General features: G+C 55.1%; 2 protein-coding genes across 3 annotated transcripts in view; both read left to right on the top strand.

The window, feature by feature from the left end:
• The window catches only part of CFAP77 (cilia and flagella associated protein 77), a 61622-nt gene extending 50355 nt beyond the window's left edge, over window positions 1-11267 (top strand). Inside the window, exons 5-6 of the mRNA XM_063353252.1 lie at window positions 1426-1521; window positions 11069-11267. Coding sequence (XP_063209322.1) covers window positions 1426-1521; window positions 11069-11137 — 165 coding nt within the window. The 3' untranslated portion in view covers window positions 11138-11267. The remainder of the gene's footprint in view (window positions 1-1425; window positions 1522-11068) is intronic.
• A 4143-nt stretch (window positions 11268-15410) lies between these two features.
• Window positions 15411-23986, top strand: BARHL1 (BarH like homeobox 1). Of its 2 annotated transcripts, XM_063353324.1 has the most exons (4): window positions 15411-15620; window positions 17012-17708; window positions 20950-21172; window positions 22755-23986. In XM_063353324.1, the coding sequence occupies exons 2-4, from the start codon at window positions 17267-17269 to the stop codon at window positions 23047-23049; spliced, it is 960 nt and encodes a 319-aa protein (XP_063209394.1). In that variant the 5' UTR covers window positions 15411-15620; window positions 17012-17266; the 3' UTR covers window positions 23050-23986. The 2 variants fall into 2 exon arrangements, with proteins under 2 accessions (XP_063209394.1, XP_063209393.1); XM_063353323.1 differs by lacking the exon at window positions 15411-15620 and having other exon boundaries at window positions 16303-17708.
• The last annotated feature ends 578 nt before the right edge of the window (window positions 23987-24564 follow it).

Genomic DNA, 24564 nt, shown 5'->3' with positions numbered 1-24564 from the left:
AGATCAGCTGCTTCCCAGCCAAGATAGTCCTGGCCTCAGCCAGAGCATGTCCTGTGGGGTGATGCCGTGGGAGTGAGCACCAGATATGCAAATCACAAAGTGTGTGCATGAAAGTGCTCTGGAGACAAAAGGGGAGGTGGGGTTCTTTAAGGTATTTTTGTATCTGAAGATATACACCGGAGCCGAGCAAGCTCTCCAGGGCAGTGGTGCTTTGGCCAAGGCCTTTCAAAGGCTTAGACACCTGTCCTGCAGAGACACCTTTCTAGCTATCATCCAGCATCTGTCTGCATCAATGTGCCTCCAGTCACAGGTTGCCCAACGAAATTCCTGGTATCAATTAAAATAGAGGCTCTGGTTCTCTTTGCATCACCACAATAGTAAAACACCCTGCTGTAACAAAGAATTACGTTTCAAATTATCTTTGGTATTTATGTCATCCTCCTGCCAGGAGCCCTGCAGACTGTCCTTCGGACAGCATCAGCGCTGCTCAGGTCACCTCTGACAGGGGACAAAACAACGGAACCGCCAACAAGTGTTCCAAGGACCAGCACCAGTCGTGATCCTGCCATGGTGTGGTTGATGCCAGCACCCGCAGCAGTTGTTAGAGTGCAACGCTGGGCTGTTAAACACAACAATATTATAATAACATTTAAAAGCAGCCAATGACTGTTTTATTAGTTAATGGCTCAAAGAAGAGTCGAGCTAATATGGTAATGACCAATTTCAACGGGCTTACTGCCATCACAAACTATGCTTTATAGTTGAAGTGCAAGAATACAGTGTTCTTAATTAGCAGCTACTTTAAGAATACACAAGCCTAGGATGTTGGAAAGTGCATCCCTACCTTATCTATTAATGACTGATGCTTTTAATCACTAAGTTCCCTCCATCAAGTTCCCAAAGCCTGCAGCCACCGATTACTGAATTAAGCAACACAAACCTACATTCTAGACCACAGAGCAGAGTCCCCAGGGTTTCACGCAGTGGGCAAAGCATTCACCAGGTACCTGCACTGGCTTGTACCTGCACATCAAGCTGCAATTAATCAGGAGAGTAACACACACCGGACAGGCAGGAAACACCCCCCATAGTGGGGGTGGTGGAAGTGACTCTTGCAGCTAGTGATGAGCCATTGCTCTAGCTCAGAGCACGGGGCTTCCTGCGGGCAGCGGTCGTCTCACTGGGATGCTGTATAAAACAGACACTCGGAGCTGGCAGCTGCTCTTGTTTTTCTCATCAGTATCTTTTAGATATCAGTATCAGCTGCATGGACATGAAAAGCTACCCGGATCAGGCACTTGTGATTGTCAGTCCAAAGTGACTCTTAGTCTCGTTCATCCCAGAGTCATTACATTGCATGACACCAATCTGATGACTACAGCTGTGCAGCCGTTTCAGCCCATTCTTGTTTACCTTTGGTTACAGAAGGACAAAGTGCGTGAAACTCGCAACACGTTTCTGCGAAAACACCCACTACCTGCAAAGGAGGAGTCCTTCTGGCACCTGCCCCGCTTGGAGAAGGTATGGAGCGCTTGATTGAACTCAGGGACACCTTCTAACCTTGCCCACATGCCCTGATAACACCCTTGGCACACAATGAAGGTACAAACAGGGCTCTCACCTCAGAGTTCCCTGAGACCCAGACCATAAAATGCTCCCTCTCTAGATGTATCCAGACATCAGCCCCTTTTGGCCTTCAAGGTGGGATGTTTTTTGCAGCCATAAGCCCTGGAAGATAGGCAGCAGTAACCTGGGTAAGGGCTTAATGACTTATTTTCTAACTTGTTGTGTGCACTTGCATGAGCTTCATCAGATGAGAAGCATCTCTTATCTCCCTGTTAGTACTGGGTGGCCTTTGTTCTATCCTGGTAGTCCCACAACTGCCCTACACGAACAGGACAGTCAAACCAAAATGGCATTTTGGTAGCCTGCCATTTTATCAGCTCTCACCATAACTAATTCAAACCACAACAGATGTTTCAAGAAGCATTTTCACCCCAAGAATTAGAACTTTCCAGAAAGCCTGCACTCTTGATACCTCCCTAAGCTACCTGATTGACAATATGCACCCCTAGACTGAGCAAAGAGTCTAGCCAGGTTACAGATGTGTGTGACACTTCCTTTAATTGATCCAAATAAGAGCCAAGGTGAAGATTTCTTGTTCTAGCAATGGGATCTAAACATCTCCCTGAATTCATCTGCTCATCCTGCTGTGCTCTGGGGTACTTGTTTGAATTCTGTTAGCTTTGTTTGTGGTGTAAATTACAGGGAAACTTCAAGTGAAGAGCTAGGGGGCATTTTAGGAAGGAAGGGAAAAGAGCTGGGCAAGGGGAATGGAAAGAAGACACCAGAAAGTCTGAAAGCACTGAAACCCTACAGGGAGTTTACATGGCCAAAATCATATCTGGCATTGATAGATACCACTGCAAAGAGCCTCTCAGCCCTCTGCCCCGGCCCTTGTTCTGATGGGGTTTGGTTTTTTTTGCCATACCGTTGATTTTGAACCGCAGTTTCAGTGACTTCCTGAAGCTAATTTACTTGTACAAGTTGGAGAGTTTCAACCAAGAGATGTGTTTTGCACCACCTTGATGTATTCCTCTTACGTCCTGTCTAAGACTGTCCGATTAGCATATGTCAGTAATCATTTATCCCCGCTGCCTGTCAGCACAGAGCTGCTGCTGCAGCTAGTGTCAGGGAAAGAACATGACCGATCGCTGTTAAACAGATTGTGTAAGTCACACGAGATACTGGGGCAAGCCTCCTCTTTAGAGCTCCTCTCACCCCAGACCTTTCCATCACTATTCATTTTTCAGCCTGTGTTCTTCTTCATGCTTTCCCTTTTGTTTCATCCATGACTGGGGCTGGGTTCCTCCCCCAGCCACAGCCCTCAGACCTCTGAGTCTTTTCTTCTCTCTGCCTTTCCCCTTCCTCTCCTCTTCCCTTCCTTTCCAGGAGCAGCATCCAGGGGAGGAGGGACGGCTCGTTTTGCAGAACCTCTGCAGATTTTCTGTATTCCTCCTTTCTCACCACATTAACCTGGCAGATTTGCCTTGCCCCAGCAGCAGATCTAACAGGCACAGCCAATGTTAGAACTTGGATCAGGAAATGTGTTGCTCGGTTGAGTTTCAGTGCAGGGTTTCCTCCGTGGAAAAATAAGTTCTCTTGAACATCCATAAGCATTTACCCAGTCAAAAGCAGTAACAACCCAGAGAAATTTGATGGTTCCCAAAGACACTTGGTAGCCTCCAAACTGTGCTTTAAGTGTCTCTGTAAAGTTGAGTTGTACACAGGTAGTGGTGGAATGGTCTTGAAAGACAAACTGGCCTAACCCTTCAACCAAACCCAGGGACTCCAGGAGTCACTCTGTCAATCCCTCCTTTACAAAGGTGACAGCAGAGAGCAGTGCTCCAAAGTGATGAGGGAGATTGTTCTTGTGGTGCTTCTGTCCTCATGACCCTTTCTCAGGCTCTTCCATGGTGTTGGATAACTACTTTATGGCTTTTTTAAGACTCAGTGGCCTGTGGAGGCCAGCAGTTAGCACTGACCACTGTAGGCAGTTTACCAAAGCACTACGTCTTTAATCCATATAATGCCCCCATTCTACTGTGCAAAAAGCAGTAGGAAAAGCAACCACAAATATATCACCTTACAGAAAGCTTGTTAGCAGACTCCCATCTGTGTATTATTTCAGCTTTCCATGACACTGTGCTGCTCTGGCCACTACAGAAGATGCTCGTGACCTGGGAACAACTTCAAACTCTGGGCAAGAATATTCGGAGACTCTATTGCCCCGACCACAGCCCCACTTTGGAGTATTTCTCCGTGTGATATGAGGCTGGTGCAAGGTGCAGGGGCATGACTTTCTCAAGCCACTCATCCTTCATGTCACTCAGTCACCCGCTGTTGTCTGGCATGATGCCTTTCAGTCTGGGCCTGGGGGAGCAATGCAAGGCACCCAGCTACTGAGATGGTTGTGACCCAAAACAGGGGGCAGCAGGGAGATTTTGTTCCTTTAGACCCATAAAAATCAACAAGGAGGATTTTTCTGTTCCCATCCTGACCCCTTACAGAGAGCTGCAGAAATGGTGCGTGGATGTCACTACTGGCTCTTAAACTGGACCTTCCAGTCGGTCCCCGTAAGACAATCTCCTGGCACCATGCTAGAGCATGTGAAGGGAGTGGAAGAGAAGAAAACAAAGGAGCTTTGCCCTCCCCGCTAACTGCCTCTGCTTGCTCCCTGCATTGCCAGGGCCGCATGACATTACGTAGTCATTCAGTCAGTAAAGTATAGACAAATAGACTATATTTTCATTTGGATTTAGGTTTCAGCCCCACTGCTTTAGAATAATGGTCTGCTCTATTCAGCTAACCGGGTGATTTGCAGGCTCTCCCACACCGGGTGATCGCTCCTGCTCTGCATCTCGCTCTGAAGGACTGACCTGGCACGTGGTCTCCTGGGCCCTGGGCTGAGACAAACAGGTCAAAGGGAGACAGTCATGTCCTGACTGCAGTTGGGTTTCTTTGGTTGTGGTGGGGGTTTTTTTGTACAAAACCAAACAGAAGTTAACTCCTTACTCACCTCAGCAAGGTGCTTCTACTGCCCTCCTCTTCCTCAGTCACCCCTCAAGGCAAATGGCCTCTGCCTGCAGTGACATAATTCCTGGGCTCAGGTTTTGCCAACATGGCTGGAACTGTGCACCAAGACTTCACTTATTTGTAGATGTGAGACTACATTCCCTGGGGACCATACCTCAGGCAGGTAGCATGGACATAAATAAATACTCCTGCCGCCATGCTCATGGGAAGTGTCCTGTCCCCATGTCACTCAACGCTAGCATCATGCTGGTCCAGGCAGGACGGTGTCCGTGGTGTCAACCAAACTCTGGAAAGGATGTTGGTGCCGAAATACAGCATCCCCACAGCCTTGCCTGTGCCAGCCCTGGGTGAGGCTCCAGCTACCTCCGGCTGAGTATTTGGTAGGCACAATCCAAACCAGCAAGTCAACACTTGCTACTCCACAACAGATTTCCAGGGCTCTGTCAAGGCCGTCCAGAAGGATTCTGGTAACGACACCTCACGCAGCACTGATGTAGGACGGAACTCACCCATGTGTCAAAACAGCTCCATGCACCATGTGCCACTGACACCCACCAGGATTTTTCCTTTGCTCATTAGAGAATTCCAACCAGCAGAGACATTCAAGGTGGCTTTCCAGGGAGAATAGTCTTGTTTACTTGACCAAACAGGAGGAGGAAAGAAAATGCTGCAACTTTGGACAACACTTTTGTCAACATGCGCTGCCTTCCCGAGCAGATGAAACGAGCTGCGCTCGATGCGCGATATGAATAAGCGATAAGCAATTGACGAGCAAGTGTTCGGGTACCTTGGCAAAAGACTTAATTTGCAACCTGGCACAAAATCAAAGGCTCTGTCAACGGCTGAGCGGCTCTCCTGCGTATGCCTTGCGTTACCTGGGAAAGCTCTGTCAGGTAAATTTCCACTGAAAGTAATTAGAGGAGTCCCCACTGTATAAACTTTGCAGCAAAATTCTGGGCTCCAGAATTTGATTCTCACCAGGGATCCGATATCTGCTCACAGCCTGATCCTTCATCAGAATTAACAGTTGAGGTTTAACACATACACAAAAAAATGTTCCACATTTTTTTTTAATGCCTTACCTCTATTTTTGTCTAAAGAGCTGAACTGACAAGCACAGCTCATGTAATCTTGCAACTGTTGTCTTGTCAGAAAAGCCATAGATTCTGCTTAAATAACCTAGGCTCGATATGCGCGGCGCACGGCGGGCTGGCTTTTCAGATACAGCACTTATCCTCCCAGGTCTGAGGGCAGCAAAACTTCATGGAGTTGGAGTGTCATAAAACTTGTCTCCTGTAGCCTAAATAGTGCTTAAAGAATAAAGCAATGAGTTCAAGGGCTTTCTGTCACCATGGTCAAACCTCCCTTCAGCTGGGATTTTGGCTGACCAAATATAAAAAAAAAAAAATCAGTGTCACCCGATGGCTGTTCAGTGGCCCAAGTGACATGAGTTGGTAGGTCCCAGCCCAGCAGCGACAACCAGCAGCCTTCAGTGCTGACCTGTCTACAACAGGAAACAATGCAAAAAAGAAAAAATAAAATACAATACCCTGCAGGGTACCAAATAGTCAGCAGAGACCCAGCTACCCAGGCATGATCCCTGCACACCTCCACTGGGACCACAGCAGAGATGTCACCTCCCACACCACAGCCATTCTGTGACTCCAGGCTCCAGACCCTAGTCACTATCACTACATTTTCTTGCAGATTCCTGCAGGTTTTCTTATTTTGCCCAACAGCTGAAGCTTCCAGCAATGCAGTTGCTCAAATCACTGTGAAGCATTTCCTTGGTCCAACCTTTCCCAGTATCCCTTTGCATGTGACCTGGATGCTCAGCCTCTCCATCACAACCTTACTCTGTCCTCTGCCATGCTCAGCCCCTCCTCGTGTCTCCCTCAGACATAACCCACCATTCCTCTGCTGTTTTCACTGCTCTCCAACATCTCCAGGTTGATGCAAGAAACCACCACCCCTCCCTGTGCAGCCTTATAGCCTGGGCCATCTCCAGGGCAGGTCCCACCTACATCCAAGCCCTGGTGTCCAAAGGCAGCACAAGCCACTGTTGGCAACCAATGCCCATTCCCGTAATGGAGATATTCACCCGTGAAGGAACAAATATGGAGTGCTTGCAGCACAGTAAAACCACACACGCTGTGTTGGGTTACAGGTGAGCCCCTGCTGTTACTTTCGGTGCTACCTACTTTTTCCTACACAAATCCACAGAAGTGCTTTTTAAGTGGACTTGGAGTTTCATTCATGGACCTATTCTGCCTTCTGCAGAGATGCTATTTACCAACAGACAGCTTAGTTTGAAGTAAAATTCTTGCCTGGCATGAAAAGGGTCAAGATTCAAATCTCAAACACACGAGGACAGTGTGAAAGCTGCCAGCACTGGCCCGACCCCGGGACATCTGCCAAGGGGGCCACACACTGGGCTACAGCTCCAGTGGGTTAGTTCTCCTTTACTCACGCTATTGCCCAGACCAAGTGACCAGTGAACCCCAGCAAACATCTGTGGCCCTTATTTTCAGGAGGAAAAAAAAAAAAAACACAAAACACCTCCCAAATCTCCATGGGGCATTAAATACAGCAGCCAAAATTGCTGAGCACTTCTCAAAACCTTCCTGGGTTTGAAGCAAATAAAGACCATTTATCCCAGACTCTCTTGTCCTAAATTTCCCTACATTCTTGGAATTAGAAAGGTGGGGAGAGAAAAATCAACGCCATTCATTAAACTGGTTAAGCGCAGTGCCGCCAGGAAAAGCCACAGTATTTGTAACCCTAATAATCCAACACACACCTCCGAGCGCAGCTCATCTTGGACAGAATAACGTCTGTTTTAAAAATACCTGCCTCTCTCTAACTTGTCATGGCATTTGTTGACAACCCTATTGAAAGCCGCTCTCAGTGCAGCTGTGAAGGATCTTTCAGCACCTCTTTCTCTTTCCTAGACAGTTTTTGAAAGGGAGGGGAGAAAAAAAAAAGCCATCAATACAGGGGGAAAAAGGCATCAGCAGCCAACATCAGCTGATGAAGCGCCTCACCTGGGCCCCCAGCGCACCGCCTCCAATTAAATCAAAATGGTTTGTTTTTAATGGTCTTTTACACTGACAAGTGGGCTATCATTCCAGGCCTAGAGAGCTGTCAGGGAGGCGAGGCAAATCCTCCGTTGATAATGCCCAATGCTTCCAATTAGGAGCCGAGGCCGCTCCTGGCGCACTAACGATTCCCCAGCCTCCCCCAAGGCCCCTTCGGCGCTGGCTGTTTCGTCTTCCCTCTTCCTCCGCCGCAAATTACTGACACAAAACGGAGGCGCCCCGGTGCCTCCTCACCACGCCGGGCCCCGGCCCTGTTGGATTTAATGAGGCGATGGAAGTTTTTGCGGATCTTTCGCTAAATTCTTTTCTTGTTTGACAGCTGCTTGAGTGTTGACCTTATAAAAGATTTAGTGTTTCTCATTATTTTCTGTCAAGCTTTACAAGCGATAGCTTCACGGAAATCATTTGCATCTCGATGTGCGCGCGCGGTTTTTGCCTGTACGGGGATGCTCGGCGCGGTGTGCGTCTGTGTGTACACCCTACCTCTCTCCGTATTGTGTATTTTATTCCCTCCTCCCTCCCCCCTGAAAAAATCTACAAACATGGCACTGTTGTTTTGTGTTGTTTTGGGGGGGGGAGGGGGGGGGAACAAAACAGGAGAGGACTTAAAAGGCCCAGGATTTGTTAGACTCTTGTAAATGAGGGAGGTTTTTATAAAGGAATGGAGATTGGTTTCCTGTAAAGAGAGCTCAAGAAAGTGTTTTGTCACCCGCTAAAAGGATTCGATCAAATGGATGACGGAAAAACTAGGCTGAGTCTAGGGGCAGCTTTGTTGTTACAGTGAAAAATCGCAGCAGGCTGGGGAGCTGCTTTGCGCAGGCGGCAGAGCCAGGCAGGTGCTGGGAGAGGCGCGGGGGCAGCCACATCTCCCTGCAGCCGAGCGGGGATCCTTCCAGGGCCAGAGGAGAGCCTGGTGTTTGCTTCAGCCCTTTGCATGGGTTCCTTCTCAACACCTCCCACAAACCATTCAATCCAATTAAAACTTCCCCCCCTCCCAGGATGACTCATCTGCCCCCCCCAGGAGCTAACCTCACTGACCCCCCGCGGGTGCTCACAGTGCCCAGCAGCTACAGCACCCACACCCCAGCACCCACCTCAACGGCAACAAGCTCAACAGCACCCACAAAGCCCCGGTCGGTCTCTGGGGGGTGCGCTCTGCTGCTGTCAGAGGAGCTCTGCCGACCTGTATCGGCTCAGCCCTGCCTTCCCGCTACCAGCCCAGCTTCTGCCTCTCACATGCCGTTTATTAGCCTTCCATTAACACACCTGCTTCTGCTTCCAACATGCACGTGGCTGTGTCAATGCTTGACAAGTGATCATTTACGGCCTTCCAACTTAAAATATTATTGTAACTGAGAAACCCAAACAAAAATAACCCTCAAATACATATTTAAGTTTTAGGAGGGATAAGGGTTTTTTTTTATTGCCCCTCTAATTCTTTGAAGCAAGCACTGACATTACAACATCCCAGCTGCAAGTGTCCTGCAGGTTTTAAGTTGTCAATAACAAGTGCAAAAAACAATAGCAAAACACTGCTTCTAATCAGCAGCTGAAAACCATTGTGGTTCCATCACCCTGCAAGGAAAACCACCAAGCTTGTGCCTACAAACTATACCCCTGTCCTGCTACAGCCAGTGCTCCAAACCCACGATACAGACTAAATCCTGGCATAACAGCCCGTAACCACATCAGAGTAATGGCAAAGATCATCAGCTGTCTCTAGAGGAAGTGCCTTTGGGTTCATCATTTAAAATATGAATTAGAAGAATCAGAGATGCCAGAGAATCAGAGATTCATCACTGGCATTGACTTCTCAACACCAGTCTCTGTCATAATAAGACCTTTGGCCCGAGGACACCCTTATCTTGACTCTAATTACTGGCCTGGGACTAATCCGTACTTCTCAACTGTCCCTCATTATAAGAGGGTTTCTCATTTTTTAAAATAGCACTTGTCCCCTGTCCTACACCTGGTGCTTCCCACTCATGCTGAGGGCAGAAGCTGGCATCCCTCACAACTTTGTCAAGGGCTCTGCTAATTTTAATTACTCCCAGTTGTGGCTCAGTGTGACACTTCTCACCCGGGAGCTGTACCAAGACTGGAGTGAATAAACTGCCCTTTCCTCCCCTCTGGCTTCAACCCAGTCCCAGGCAGAAATTTCCCCCTGCCCAGCTCCCAGCACTGGTGGGCAGGGAGCACGCTGGGGAGGGCAGAGGCACACTCGAGAGAAGCAGCTCAGCTGTCCTTATCTGCAAGGGACTGGATTTTTCTAACAATCCCAGCTTTGAGGGAAGAAACTCCTGCATCTTTAATGGGAGACTGGAGTTGGCCCAGCTGGGGATTGTCCCTGACAGCTCCCGGGGGCTGCCCACCTACTTCAGCAGCCCATGGTTGTGCCTCCCCTGCCTTTCCCTCCCGGAGAGGGGTTATGTCACTGCTGCTGCTTGTGAGAAAGCAAAAACATCCAGAAACAACTGTCTGAAGTTAGCACTCAAATGCATATTTAAGTACCTGAACGCCTTCCTCCAGAGAGGGGGAATAGCTAAATACGCTTTGTTTGTCTTGATTAATGAGATCACTAGCTAGCTTTTCAGGGCAAAGACTGCTGTGTATTTTTACATACGCAAAACCTGACGCCCAGCCAGCCTGAGCAGGGTGGGGGAAGCGGGAGGCAGCTCGGCACATCCACACGAGGCAGATGAATGGCACCAGGAATTGTGTCAGGGCAGGTAAAGCCCGTGGGCCCCCGCGGTGATCCCACTCTGTGCATGAAGACGCTCCCGCATCCCAGTAACTCCGCACCTACTCTATCGGTTTGCCGCATGCGGCTCTGCGTAAACCCACCGCTCACCCCAAAGGGCCCCTGGACCTTCCTCCCCAGGTGACTTCCCCTTTGTCTATTTGTCAGGGGCATTTTTTCACCCCCTCCCACCTCAAAGGCGATTCCTGGGGAGAGGCTGCTCGTGTGTTTGTTGGGCAGGTCATGCGCGAGTCCCTGACCCCAGTGGGGGCTTCCCCGGCAGCTCTGAGCCCATCCCAGCCCCTCAGTGCAGCACACACGTCCTGTGCTGTAGAAAATAAGTCATTTATTTCAGGGTCCATCTTAAGGCATGCCAGTATTTGAAAGTGTCAGACAACCGACGCACCATAGTAGGACTACAGGATCTTGTTGCTAGAGCAGAATAAATATCCTGAAGTCAATCAGAAAAGTAGTTCTCATTTTAAACAGGTTAATTTTTTAACTTCAGCTGGAGCAACGTCTCCCAGACAGGCAAAACCCCTTGCGCTAATCTGCAGTCTCTTCCCTGTTTGTGCTACAACCTATTTTCTTTGGCCGGCTGTAACCAATCCTCTGTCTGCTCCTTTCCTTATAGGTTGGGCCTCATCTCAGTACTTTTCCAGACCGTGATGCTCGTAAAAAGGCTTTCAGTGCCTCCCATTGAGAAGTGCCTGCGAGACACAGTGGGACCGCAGCACCGTGCTGAGCATCACAGCCCTTCGACCCTGCAATAGCCATAGGCAACAGGATTTCTCTCTTGTTTTAAAAAGTTACATTAATGCAGATATAGCCAAATGCATCATAAATATGAGGGGAATGATTCTGTCTCAGCCTGTTCATTGCTTCACGTCAGATGCACACCACCTTACCCTGTCTGATCACCACGATTCTCACTGTGCTCAAGGTAACAACTCTCACACCGGGAACAGGGCCGTGTTCGCACCAGTACAGCCCCACAGGGAAAGCAGGACAGTTGCCTTCACTGTCTGTTCTGAACAAATATATTAAACACAATCATAGCCCACTCAATATCAAGTCTATAATATCTCATAATCCATTAGTCCTTCTCATTGCGTTGCCAAACAAGCTTCCCATCACTGCCTGATTCAGCAAAGCCCTTGCCTGTGTGAAGGCATCCAAACACCTGCTTCAAGCGCTCCGCCAAACAAAGGCCTCACCGCAGAGCGACACCTTCGCTTGAAGACAGCCCCAGCCGGTTCCACACTCGCCCTCAAACAGCTGCTGGTGCCTGGTGTCCCTCAGGGCTGAACCTCTCCAAGGAGCTGCCAAACAAGCTCAAACTCCACCAACACCAACTCAACATCACAGCACCCAAACCCCAGCCAGGTCACCAACAGGTGACAGCAGAGGCTCAGACAGGTGCCAACACATTAAAATCCATCTCCTCCCAACAGGGTATTTCATCTTAAGAAAATACCACTGAGTAATAACTGTGATTGCTTTAGTTATATAATATTTAATTACTTCTAAGTAGTCTGATTCTCACATCTACTGTTAAATCTCAGATTGCACCAGATAATCCTTAAGTCCAATGTTAGCTTTCAGTCTTCGTATTCCTTATCCCATTGGCACTCAGAGAGCTCAGCTGTGCACGCCAGGGCCATGCTCCAAGGGGGTGACATCTGCATCCTGGGCAGCCCCACTGTATCCCCAGCTCAGGAAGGAGCCGGTAACAAGCACCGCAGAGGGGTGGATGTGCCCAGCATGACTTTGCCCCACACGCCTCGGCACTGGGGCTAGCCTAGCCCTCCTATGCAGGCCCACCAGCAACCAAGGGACACAAATAAGCCACACCGAGCCCGGGGCCTGTCCCCCACCTGACTTCCAACCAAACTTTTAAACCCAAACCTCAAAGATCAGAGCGTTTCATAACATTAAACTCCATCGCTCAAGACACAAGAACAAAGTGAACTGCAGGGGCAGCTTTTCCTACCTCTCCCAGGACAAGGAAGACTCCGCACCAGCTGCTCTGGTATTTCCAGCACTCCCTCCTTAGGGGAAACTTGTGCCTCAACCTGCCCTTTATATAAGGAAGCAGCTGTAGCAAACTCCACCCTGCGCACACCTGAGCTGAGGGAGGAAAGAAATCACCTGCTCCACACCAGGGAAACCCTTGTATTTAGTTCTCTCTTTTTAGTAAAGGCCTCTAAATAAAACCCATCTAAAATAACTAGGAGGGTAACAGTAGGGTTTGCCATGCTGGCAGAGGTGCACTATAACAAGAGACTTTTCCCACCTCCCTACGGGGGAAGAAAGCCGGCCCTTAAATGACTTGTCTTGCTAAAAATGACAGTGTGTACAAGTGTGTGAGAAACCCCGGCAAAGGTTTGCCCTACTGCCTGTGGGGAGCCATGTGCAGCTCTTGGTCCAGCCACAGCATCTGCAGCAACTGCTCAGGTCCCCGGGGCGTGCAGAGGGAAGGAAGCATCTCCAGCGAGTCCTGCATCCCCGGAAAAGGGCTGGCAAACAAACACAGTGTGAACCAAGCCCACGCAGACCTGCAGATCTGGGATAATCCAAGAAGCCACCAAAGAGACCAGAAAGCCAGAAAACAACAGCCGAGTCAAACACAGTGTGTTCAGGAGGAGACACCGCTGCGTGGGGCTTGTAGCCAACAGACCTGCCCCACTGCGCCCCGAAATCCTGGGCAGAGCCGCGCCCCAAACGCCCGGAGTCCCACGGTGCCACCTCGGACTCGTCCCCATCGCGGCGCCGCTCCCCGCCGCCCCCAGCCCGTGGCCAGGCTCGCTGTGGGGCACAACCGAGCCGCAAACCGGGCATCCCCCTCCGCTCCCCACTGCCCCGGCCGTGCCGGCAGAGCCCGGTGCCGGGGTCCCGACCCGCCGCGCAGCCCCGGCCGCCCTGTGGCGCCGGACGCTCCTTGTCCTGCAGTGACACCCACTGGTAAAGGGGGTTTTAACGCTGCTGCAGGTTCCCCGCCGCCGGGCCCTGCTCCTCCCCGTCGCTGAGACCCGCCGGCTGACTATCGCCCCCTCTTTCTGCCGTTTTCCCCCACCCCGAGCCGCCCTACCCTTCTCCCTCTCATGAAGATCCGTTCATTTCGCTACCGGCGCATCCCGCCGAAGCCTGACGCTGCTGAGCATCCCTCTCTGCGCCTGCCTGGGCATGGCCTTTCCGAGCACGCAGCTTGGGTTCAGAGAGAAATTCAGTACAACAGCCTCCGGGGATTTTCCTCCCTAAACCAGACCCCTTCAGGATACCAGTCGATGCGCCCCCAGCAGATAATTCTAAACTAGCTCTTGCTACAGCCCCCCACTGCAGACCATGCCCTTCGTCCCCTGGCCCAGACATGGAGGCCAGTCCCTGACGTCCCCCAGCCCCGTCAGGACTCTCCCCACACCCCAACCCTCCAGGAACACCCTGCCTCATGGCCTCATGGCCAAACCCGCACTGGCCACTGGTGCCAGAAGTGCCTGACCCTGTCTGTCGGCAAGATGGGATGCACAGCAGCTCCCGAAGCTGTCAGAGTCCTAGAGCCAACCCTGGGGTGCGACTGGGACTTGTGAGGAGGTGAGTGGAAAAGCAACTGGCATCAGGGTTCTCCTCTTTTCTTGTCCCTGCCTGTTGTTTGTGAACAGAAACAGACTACAGACTAAGAAATGGGTTTTAAAGGCAGATGTGCACAAGGAAGGCAGCGGACGCTGGCTGGTTGTCTGCACACAGGATTTCCTACCTGTGCTGAGAGCCACGGAAAAATCATTTGGAAGCCACTTCTCCAGGGTCCAGTGATGTACGGGGGGGACACCACATATGGGCAGAATGGGGCATGTTTCTGCCTTGGGGAGTCTAGTTCTGAAACGACATAATAATAATGATAATAATAATAATAATAATAATAATAATAATAATAATAATAATAATAATAATAATAATAATAATTCATTTTTATATATGTCAGCCACACCAACATTAGAACATGAGTAGCAAGTGCATCTGTAGCTGCTGGGAGCTCCAACTGTGGCCTGGGAGTGACCGTCTGTCCCCAGGGCCTTGGCTGGGGATAGCAAAATATATCGTCTGCTTAGGAACGAGGATTGGACCCCATACACATACGCCCCCAAAATCTTGCACAGCATCAGTGAGTGCATCTAATCTGGAAACTTCCTTGTGGTTGTTTGAAGGCAGGTGCTTTATTCAAGAGAAGGAAATACAGCAGTAGACTCACCAACTGAAACCTGTGCCTGCATGGCTGATCCAAATCCCGATTCTAAACCCACTCCTGATGCCAGCCCCGCTCCCTCTTCCGATCCCATTCTTGGTCCCAAACACAACCTCAGCCCTGGTCCTAGTCTCAGTGCCAATCTCCATCCCAAATGGGGTAGGACAGCAAGGCTGCCAGACCCATGAGCCAACACAGTCACACTGCAAAGAGCTGGGAAACCCCATCGGGATCTCTGCCCCATTTCGTACCGGGACCAGTTCCTGCACTTCTGTAGCTCTGGGACAGCCCAAAGCGGAGCTTGGGCCAACCCTGCCTGGGGAGGCAGACGATGCAAAATGGACCCCCAGCAGACCAGGACCCATCAGCCTGTCCCCAGGTTCCTGGCACCGGGGCAGCACCTTCGTGCTGGGAGGGAGACGGGGCCGAGCGGCAGCAGGGGTCCTTCACAAGGGACAGGGAGGACAAGCAGCCCCCTGTGCCCAGTGTGTTGCACGACAGGGTGGGGGCAGGCTGGGACCGGGGCTGATGCTGATTTTGTCCCTGGTCTTATCCTCCTGTAAAGATCTTTTGTTCCTCTGCCCCGATCCCAGCCGGCCCCGAGCCTGCAGGGCCGAGGGCAGGAGGTGCTGGGGGCCCTGCCTGCGCCGCTGCCCGACAGCTGGCAGCCGGGCTTCCCGGGGGGGGAGCCCTTCTCGATCGCCTCCAAGCTGCCGGCCAAGGGCGGCTTTGGAAGAGGGACAAGGTGCAGCTGCCTGTCCGGGAAGGGGGAGAAGAGAGGAAATCGAGTATTTGAGAAATAACCAGCGACATCTCTTCAAAGTGGCGCAGCTTCGCGCACCCGGGTGTGGACATTTTCCTCATCTCCGCGGCGAAGGGTCTACCCCCAGGAAAAGCCCCTAAATAAACCCCCGAGGAGGCAGGAGTCCCTCTGACCGGGAGGAAGGTGGGAGCCAGTTCCGGAGATCAACAGCAGCAAAATCCCCCGACGGGGCGGGAGGGAGGAAACTTGGTGTCTGCGAGAGAAACGGGCAGGGAGCGGGCAGGGCTGTCCGCCCGGTCTGGAGCTATTGGGGTTTTATTTAAAACGGGGTTGACGGCAGGAAAAATCCGCCCTGTGCGCGGTCCCTTCCCAGTTGCACCAGTAGGTACGGTCGCTGGGCGCTGGGAGAGCGGGAAGAGCGGCCCCGGCTCCGCCGCGGCGGGCGGGGGCGATGCCCGGTCCCCGCCGTGCGGCAGCGCTGGCTGCCCGCTGGCCCCGCGTCCGCCGGCGCTAAAGGACCCGTCCGCTCGTTCACAACCGATTTCGAGGGGATTCAACGAAATTCGCAGCTCCCAGGCTCATCTCGGGCTCAGAGCAGCCGCCTCTGTGCTGGGGCTTTGGGGAAGGTTTCGGTGCTTTTCCTTTTCTTTTTCTTTTTTTTTTTTTTTTTTTTTTTTTAAATTCTAACACCCAGCAAAACTTTCCCTGCTTGGGAGGGACCGGCAGATCGGCTAATTGCGGGGGGAGGCGAGCAGAAAGCAGCAACCCCTCGGCAACCCCCTCCCCGCCTCCCCTCCTTGCCCCCCCCCGCTGCTAATCACCCCATTACGAGCCCCATCAGCGGGATAATGACAGCAAAAGAGGGCGGAAACCGCCCGGAAAGCGCGGGGATCCGGGCGGCAATTAATTCCCGTTAATCAAGCTGCAAGGTGTCGCCGCCGGGGGAGTGACATCCCCCAAAACACCTCGCGGCCAATGGGCGCGTTCACACCGGGGGGGGTGGAGAGGTGGCGGGGAGGGCGCCTGGTTCCCCGAGCCGGAGTGGCACAAGTTCATTTTTTTCCCCCCATTTTCCCTATTTCCCCCCGTTCCCCCCCCGCGGAGGGCGCGGCACTCTTGCCGCTGTCCGAGGTGCTGAAGGCTCCGGAGTGACTCCGGCGCCGGGCTCTGTCCGACGTGCTGAAGGCGCCGCCGGCTCCGGAGCGACTCCCGTTCCCCTCCCGGGGCTGTCCGAGGTGTTGGCGGGGAAGGCGAGGGGGCGCCGCGGCGGCCCGACGGCTGGCCACCCCCTCCGCCCTCCCCTCGCCCTTCCCCATTGATTTCTGGATCATTAAGTGGTTAAGGCTCTGCGAAGCACCACTATCGATCGCTGCCTCCCCACCTCCGGCTGGGAGACCCCGGGCTGCCCCCCAGCCCCGCGCCGCCGCGGCTCCGGGCAAGGGTGGGGTGGCCGGGTAAGGGGCCGGGACCCCGGGTGAGGTTGGGGTCCGTCCGCCCACCCCACCCCCTTTGCGGCCAAAGTTTGACTCTGCCTCCCTCTCCCCCCTCTTCTGTCTGTCTGTCTGTGAGTGCAGCTGGGCGCGATGCTGAAGACGGAGCAGCCCTGGATCTAACGCGCGTCGCCTCGGAGAGCCTTGCAGCAATTGTTGCCCGGATCGCAGGCTGAACTTTGCTCTTTTAATATATTTTTTTTAATTTTACTTTTTTTTTTCTTGTTTTCTTTTGCCTTTTTTCCCCCCCTCCTGTTATTGTTAATTATCATTATCAAACCGCTTCCGCCGCGCCCTCCCCGCCAATGCCCGTGTGAGCGCCGGCACCTCGCGGGGGCCATGGAGGGCTCCACCGGGTTTGGGATCGACTCCATCCTCTCCCACCGAGCCGGCAGTCCGGCCGTGCCCAAGGGGGACTCGCTGGTGGGCGACGGCCGGTCCCCGCTGGAGCTGAGCCCCCGCTCGGAGGGCAGCAGCGGGTGCCCCTCGCCCCGCTCGCCGGGCCGCGAGTGCCTGGAGGCGGCGGGGCCGCGGCCGGGCCTGGATGCGCACCTCCAGCCGGGACAGGTCTCGGCTCCCTCCCAGTCCCGGACCGTCACCTCCTCCTTCCTCATCAGAGACATCCTGGCCGACTGCAAGCCCCTGGCTGCCTGCGCGCCTTACTCCAGCACCAATGGACCTCAGGAGCCGGCGGGCAGGATCCCCACCAAGCCCGGCGAGGACTTTAGGGAGAAAATGGAAAAAAGCACCAGCAGCTCCTCCTCGGACTCGGAGTACAAAGGTAAGAGCCGCGCACCCCGCTGGGCTTTGCAGGGCGGGCAGGGCGGCCCGGACCCATAGCCTCCGGCGGCCCCGAAGCCTCCCGGTGCGCCGGGAGCTCGCTGCGGAGACGGCTCCATTGATGGGGGGGTCGCGGCACCGGTCGCCCCCGAAATGACAGCGGCATCGGCACCAACTTGGGAAAACTTGGGGGTTCGGGGCTCCGTGGGGCTCGTTCCGGTGGAAGGGATTGGGGCGATCGGTGCTTCGCCAAAAGCGCCCGGGGAATCCGCCGGGCTGGTTTCCGCGGAGAAGATCCGTCGGTTTCGTTCCTACCCGCGGGGAAAGGGGAGAGGAGAACCGGGGCCGCATTTCTGCCCAGAAAAAAAAAAAAAAAAGAAAAAAAAAAAAGACAAAATAATCACGGAATTGCCGGGTATTTCCCCTGCTCCGGTGAGAAACGAACAAGAAAGTCGGCGGGGTTTGATTCGATTTGTATTATTTGTATTTTTATTTCGGAGATGGTTTAAAAACGAGCACGGCAGCCAGGGAGCCCCGGGCGTCCATGGCGCCGGAGGGGAGAGGGGCTGGATGCGGCGGCTGCTCGCCCCGGGCCGGGGGCTTGGTAGCCCCTTCCCTTCCTGCGGCAGCGGGGGCGGAGGGAGGCACAGGAACAGCACGGGGAGGGGGGGGAATGGGGTCGGTCCTGGCCCTCCGGAGCAGTTTATCCCAGGTGCCTTCGCCCATCCCGCCCCCATCACCCCTGCAAAAACTTTCACCTGGGGAAATTCTTTGCCGGGTGTTTGCGAAGGGAAGGCAAGGCGACCCGGCTCGGGGGGAGAAAAGGGATGCGATGGCACCTTACAGGGCCGCTGAATCTGGGGGAGCTGGCACGAAAAGGGGGGACGGGCCGAGCCCCGGCCCGGCTGCAAATACATCCTCGGCCCGCCCGGAGCTGCCGCGCTGAAACCCGATTAATGGGGATAAAAATATTCGCCCAAAAGAGCCTCCAAACGCGGCGGGAGCCGCCGGGCACCGCGGGGGAATTTTCGCTCTGAACGAAGGACGGAGCCCCGGGCGGGTGCCGGGGCTGGAAGCGACCCGCGAGAAAGGCTGGGATCGGCTCCGCCGGTTTCCAGGGCCGGGATTGAAAACAGCCGCGATTCCCACCTTGGCGTTTTGTTTTCGCCTCCTACATCCCCCTCCCCGAATTCCTTCAGCTTTTCTCCCCTTTCCTCAAATCGCCGAGACGCGGTAGAAGCGAGGGAGGCGGAGAAGAAACACGAGTTCCCCGCATCCCCCTAAGCCGGCCGAGCCCGGGCTGGGGGGGCCGGGTTTGGGTGGGGGCCGCTACCGCAGCCGCGCTCGGCTCCTCGCCAGCCCCTGCCATGGGGCAGACACGGCCACGGTAAAAAAGCCGCTTAAATGGGAGGAAAAACAACCCTTAATTAGGGAGTGGAACGCGGCTTAAATCGGGGAAAAAAACACTGTTTAAAAGGGGTAAAAAACATAGTTTAAATGGGCGGGAAACCAGACCTTAAATAGGGAGGAAACCACATGTTAAACGAGGGTAAAAACAGCGCGTAGATGAGGGTAAAAACACCGCTTCAATGGGGTAGTGGGTGAACGACCCCGCTCCCAACACGATCCTTTTTTTCTGCTTTGGAAGTAGCCTTTCCTGGGCCAAACCGCCCCTGATTTACCCCGCAAAGTGGCTGCGGAGCCAGGCCTAACCCGCAGTGGCGCGCCAGGATTTGGCCCATGCCAAAATGCCAAAAACCCCGTAATATTTATATATATATATATATATATATTTATTTTTTTAAGCTAGGAATAGCCAGGGGAGAGAGACGGAGCCGGCCGGGAAAGCCGCCGCGGCCACCGAGCGCAGCCCTTTGGCGAGCAGGAACTTTTTAGGAGCCGAGGACCATGCCGGGGGCCGGGGGGGGATTTTCCTTCCCCGGGGCGCTGGAGGCCGGACGCGGCTTTTCTCCTCGGAAAACTCCGCACAAACTTTCGGGCCTTTCCCGGGAGCGAGCGGAGCCGGGACCCCCCGCCCTGCCCGGTCCGGATCCGGCCCCTTCCCGGGCGGTGCCGGAGCTGCCGCTTTCCCCGGGAACCGGAGACGGGTCTCCGCGGTCGAAGGCTCGTCGCCGGCTCGGGCTCTGCCTGCTTGGCCAGAGCCGGGATTTCTGGTTGAAGGATTTCGCTCCCCGGTGGCTCAATTAACCGGATTATTGTCTTCCTACAGAGAGAAATCAGCTCGCGTTCGGCTACAGCCCTGTCCCTGCTAACGCCCGCCACCAGTAAATTTAACATAAACCCCCGTAAAAAAAAAAAAAAAAAAAAAAAAAACCAAAAAAAAGCAAAAACAAAAAAACCAAACGCCGCCGAATTGTATAAACTGAGCCTTTTTGCTACATAATCTCCTCCAGGAGGATGAGGGAGGCGAGCACTAACAGGGATTTATTTTTCCTTTTTTTTTTTTTTCCCTGCTCCTATGTTTCCCATCACTTACTAATGTAAATTCCCGCGTCGCTCCGCCGGTGCGTATGTACCGGCCGCGCGAACGAACCGCCGCCAGCCCGTCTCATTCGGAATTTTTTAAGCTAAATAACAGGACGGACACGGGCTTGAGAAGCCCCTTCCCCAGTATTTCGTTGTGCGCCCTGGAGAGGGAGGTTTGATCCGTGCCCCGGCAGCATTCCCGGGAGGATGGAGGCTTCTCCGAGGAGAGAGAAGCAGCATCACCCCGGCGATTTTCCCCTCCAAAAATATGGGCGTAAAATTTTCATTTTGGGTTGGTTTTGGTTTGGGTTTAAAAAAGAAAAAAAAAAAGGAGAGAAAAAGGAAAGAAAAAAACTATCCAAGCATCGAGAAAGCCGTTGGGTTTTGGGGAACAAACCCAGAGCAGGGTCCTGCCCCGTGAGAAACGCGGGGCGAGGGACGTGCGGGGTTTTTCTGGGCAGGAGCGCGGCGGGGCCGGGCCGGGGCTCCCCGCAGCACAGCCCGGCGCTCCGGCCCCGCTCCCAGGCCCCTGGGACGGGAAAAGTCCAGGCCCGGCTCGGGAACCCCGGGAGTCCCCCGTGGGCAGCTGAGGTTAAAATTTATGGGGTTGTAAAGCAAATGCGCCGTGAGCCCGACTCGGTGCTTGAGCCCTTCTCCTCCGGTTCATGGCTGCAGTGCGTTACCCCACTCTTTTGAGGGTATTTCCCCTTCCCTTCCTGCCCTGACCTGGCCTCTCTTCCTCCCTCTCGGCCCAGTGAAAGAAGAAGGGGACCGAGAGATCTCCAGCTCCCGGGACAGCCCCCCGGTGCGGCTGAAAAAGCCGCGCAAAGCCCGCACCGCCTTCACCGACCATCAGCTGGCCCAGCTGGAGCGCAGCTTCGAGAGGCAAAAATACCTGAGCGTGCAGGACAGGATGGAGCTGGCCGCCTCCCTCAACCTCACCGACACGCAGGTGAAAACGTGGTACCAGAACAGAAGGTAAAAAATGCACCGTTCCCTCCTGCCCACAGCGCCCGGGTCCTGTCCTGCCCCTCTCCCCGGCCCCGCACCCCCAAACCGGACAGGGCTTTTGCACCCCACAGCCACCCCGTCCCTCCTGGCAGCAGGAAAGATGCGGGTCCCCTCCCGCCCCGGGGGCCTTTTATCCCAAAGCTGGGGGGAGAAAAGTGATGCCGGGGCAGGGCAGGTTTGGGGCGGGAGTGGGGGGGACAATCCGTGCCCCCAGCCCCAGAAAGCCGGGGAGGCAGGACGGGGCTTCCAGCTAAACACAACAGCATAACACATCGGCCCATTAATAATAGATACCAATTACTGCTTTGGGCATCAATAATTAACACCCCTTACAGTAATTACACAATTATTATTATGATGAATAATTTACTGGTGGAAATAGGTTTAGCGCTTCAGCGACAAATCTGTAAAAGGGCTGGAGACGTGATGGCTTCAGTGGATTTACCCGGGCGTCCCCGCCGGCGCTTCCCCAGCGCCGACCATTGCCACCGCCACCAAACGAGGGACCCCCGGCCGCAGCCCCCACCCCGTCCCCTCGCTCCCCCCAGGTTTTAACCCCTCCTCTCCCTCATTACCACCGCTGTCTGCAAAGATCCGCGACTTATCAACACGTCGGGGGTTTGGGGGAGTTTAGGGGCGGCGTGGGCTGTGCGCTCACCCCCCACCCCCTCCCCAAATCTCTTCCGCAAGGACACGCCGGAGCCGGGCCGGTGCCCCCAGCCCCTTCCCCTTCCCCAGCCCGGCTCCACGGCCAGCCCGGCCCGACGTGGGCCCGTTCCCGGGGCCGGGGCTTCTCCATGAGATCCCGCACATACACATATATATCACACATACTTATACGTACGTATATATGCATATATATTAAATAAATAAATAAATATGTAAATATCTATATTAAAAATATATAAATATGCGCATATATATATATATATATGCCGCAAACGAAAGCCCCGGGACGCTGCCCCACACCCGCAGCCGCCCCGGCCCGGGGAGGGGTCCCGGAGCCCCGGGCGGCGGAGTGGGGCCGCGGCGGCCCCGGGCCGGAGCATCGCGGCGGCAGCAGCATCCCTGCCCAGCGGCGGGGCTGCCGGGCGGAGGATCCCCCGGTGTCACACACGAGATGTCAATTCTTAATCTGCTGTTAATCTGCAATCTGGAATTCACACCCCGGGGAGGGACTGAAATGTTTGTCGCGATTTATATCGCAGGGATTTACGCCCCGCCAGCGGATCCCGGCCGGGCTGTGGCTCCGGTGCCTCCGGGGAAGCTCCGTGGGCGCTCACACCGGGCTGCCGCGGCGGGGACGACAGGGAGAGAAGTTCCCTCGCCCCGTTAATGGGGTCTACGACCCCCTGCACTGGGCTGGTCCCCCCCATCCCGTCCCTGCCGTGCAGGGGGGACCGGCCCCGGGAGCCAGGGACGGGGAGAAGGGATGCACAAGGAGGCAGAGCCCGGGGAATGGGGTTGTGCAACGGGTAAAAAGAGCCCGAGGCGGCTTTTGGAGCATCCCTCCCTCCTTGACACCCTCTCTCGGCTTGTCGTCCCCCAGGACCAAGTGGAAAAGGCAGACGGCGGTGGGCCTGGAGCTGCTGGCCGAGGCTGGCAATTATTCAGCCCTCCAGAGGATGTTCCCCTCGCCCTACTTCTACCCGCAGAGTTTGGTCTCCAACCTGGACCCCGGCGCCGCTCTCTACCTGTACCGCGGACCCAGCGCGCCCCCCCCAGCCCTACAGAGACCCTTGGTGCCCCGCATCCTCATCCACGGACTGCAGGGCGGCAGCGAGCCCCCGCCGCCCCTGCCCCCGCTGCCCGGCGTCCTGCCCCGGGCCGCGCAGCCCCGGTGAGCCCCGGCCGCCCGGGCAGCCCCACCGGCACCCCACCGGGCCGGGGTGGGGGGCTGAAGGGGGCCACCCCACCTCTGGGGCCGCGAGCAAGCGACAGACTCCCGCTCATCCCCAAATATATATATATATATATAAATGAGACCTCCCCCCCTCCTTTTTTAAAATATATATAAAGAATGCAAAAAGCAAGGGCAGGTTCGGCAGGACGGAGAGCCGGCAGAGCTGCGCCCCCCCCGCGGGGCACTCGCCGCCTTTACCCCCTTGTGCCCCCGCGGGGCAGCGGGGCCGCTGCGGTGCCCTCCCCTCCGCCGGGGACTGAGCCGGGAGCACGGGCAGGGGCCGGCTGCTGCGGGGGGGCCTTTGCCTCTCCGCCCCCTCCCCAGGAACTGCCGGGGGGGGTCCGAGCCCCCCCCCTGCCACGGGCGACTTCGGGGAGCCCCCCCTCCGCCTTCCCCCGGCTCACAGACCCCGGGGCACCGGCCCCGGCGACGGGAAGGGCCGGGGGATGGGGGGCAGGTTGGCGGCCCCCGCCCGCCGCAGCGAGAGTTTGGGACGTCCGTAACTTAAAGAAAAAAAAAAAAAGAAAAGAAAAAGCGGCGAAATGTAAATACGGTGCGCAAAATGTATATGAATTATTTATTTGTGAACCCTGAGGGCGTATTTGTGTAAGTGATTCTTGTCAGTCTGTATCCCGGGGCCGGCCCGGCCGGGGCGGGGGGCGCGGGGAGGGGGGCTCGGGGCGCCGCGGCCGCTCCCGCTCCCGTTCCCCTCCCCTTCCCCCCCCTTTTTTAAATGTGGAAATAAAACTTCTTTACAAACAAACGGGTCTCGCCTCCGCCGGCCCTTTCTTCCCCTCCTGCTTGTTTGCTCTGCCGGCTCAGCCGCCGCCGAGGGAAAGGGAAAAGCAAAGAGCAGTTTTCCCACCTCCCGTCGCAGGGACCCCCCCCCGTCCGGGGCTCGGCTCCCCCCGGGCCGGCCCCAGTGCCGGCATGCGGGGCCGGCCGCTCCGCCGCGGGGCTGGGGGCGGCGGGGAGGGGGACGGGACCGGGGCGATGCTGGCCGGCGCGGTGGTAGCCGCGGCGCTGGTGAATTATTAACGCTAATCTTAAGTGTATAATTGCCTAAGTGCTTTAAATGATCGCTTTGGAAAATGGATTGTTTCCACCCTTTAAAAGTGTCGCTCATCTGGCCGCGGCCAGCGAGCCCGGCAGCTGGTCCCCGGGACAGCCGGGCAGCGGCTCGCCGTCTCGGGGAGCCGACAGATGGGCTGCGGGCTCAGCCCGCCCGGCTCCCCGCTCCCCCCGGCCCTCCGCCTCTCCCCCCGGCCCTCCGCAGCCGGCGGGCCCGGCTGGCTGCAGAGCCGCCCCCCCGCCCCGACACCCACCGGCCCTACGGCGTCCCCTCCCCGCGGCCGGGTCCCAGCCCCATGCCCCCGGCCCGGCTCCGTCCCGGGAGCTTTGGCCCCGGCACCCCCGAGCCCCGCCGGGGGGGGGTTATTGTCGGCTCGGCCAAATG

The sequence above is a fragment of the Chroicocephalus ridibundus genome, chromosome 15 (genome assembly GCF_963924245.1).
Source record: "Chroicocephalus ridibundus chromosome 15, bChrRid1.1, whole genome shotgun sequence".
Taxonomy (NCBI): Eukaryota; Metazoa; Chordata; class Aves; order Charadriiformes; family Laridae; genus Chroicocephalus; species Chroicocephalus ridibundus.
This window is presented reverse-complemented; position numbering and strand designations above follow the sequence as displayed.

Coding starts and splice junctions, on each gene's coding strand:
- BARHL1 (XM_063353324.1), top strand. CDS start 17,267: ATGGAGGGCTCCACCGGGTTTGGGATCGACTCCATCCTCTCCCACCGA. Junction 17,709..20,949: donor CTCGGACTCGGAGTACAAAG/GTAAGAGCCGCG, acceptor CTCTCGGCCCAG/TGAAAGAAGAAGGGGACCGA. Junction 21,173..22,754: donor ACGTGGTACCAGAACAGAAG/GTAAAAAATGCA, acceptor GTCGTCCCCCAG/GACCAAGTGGAAAAGGCAGA.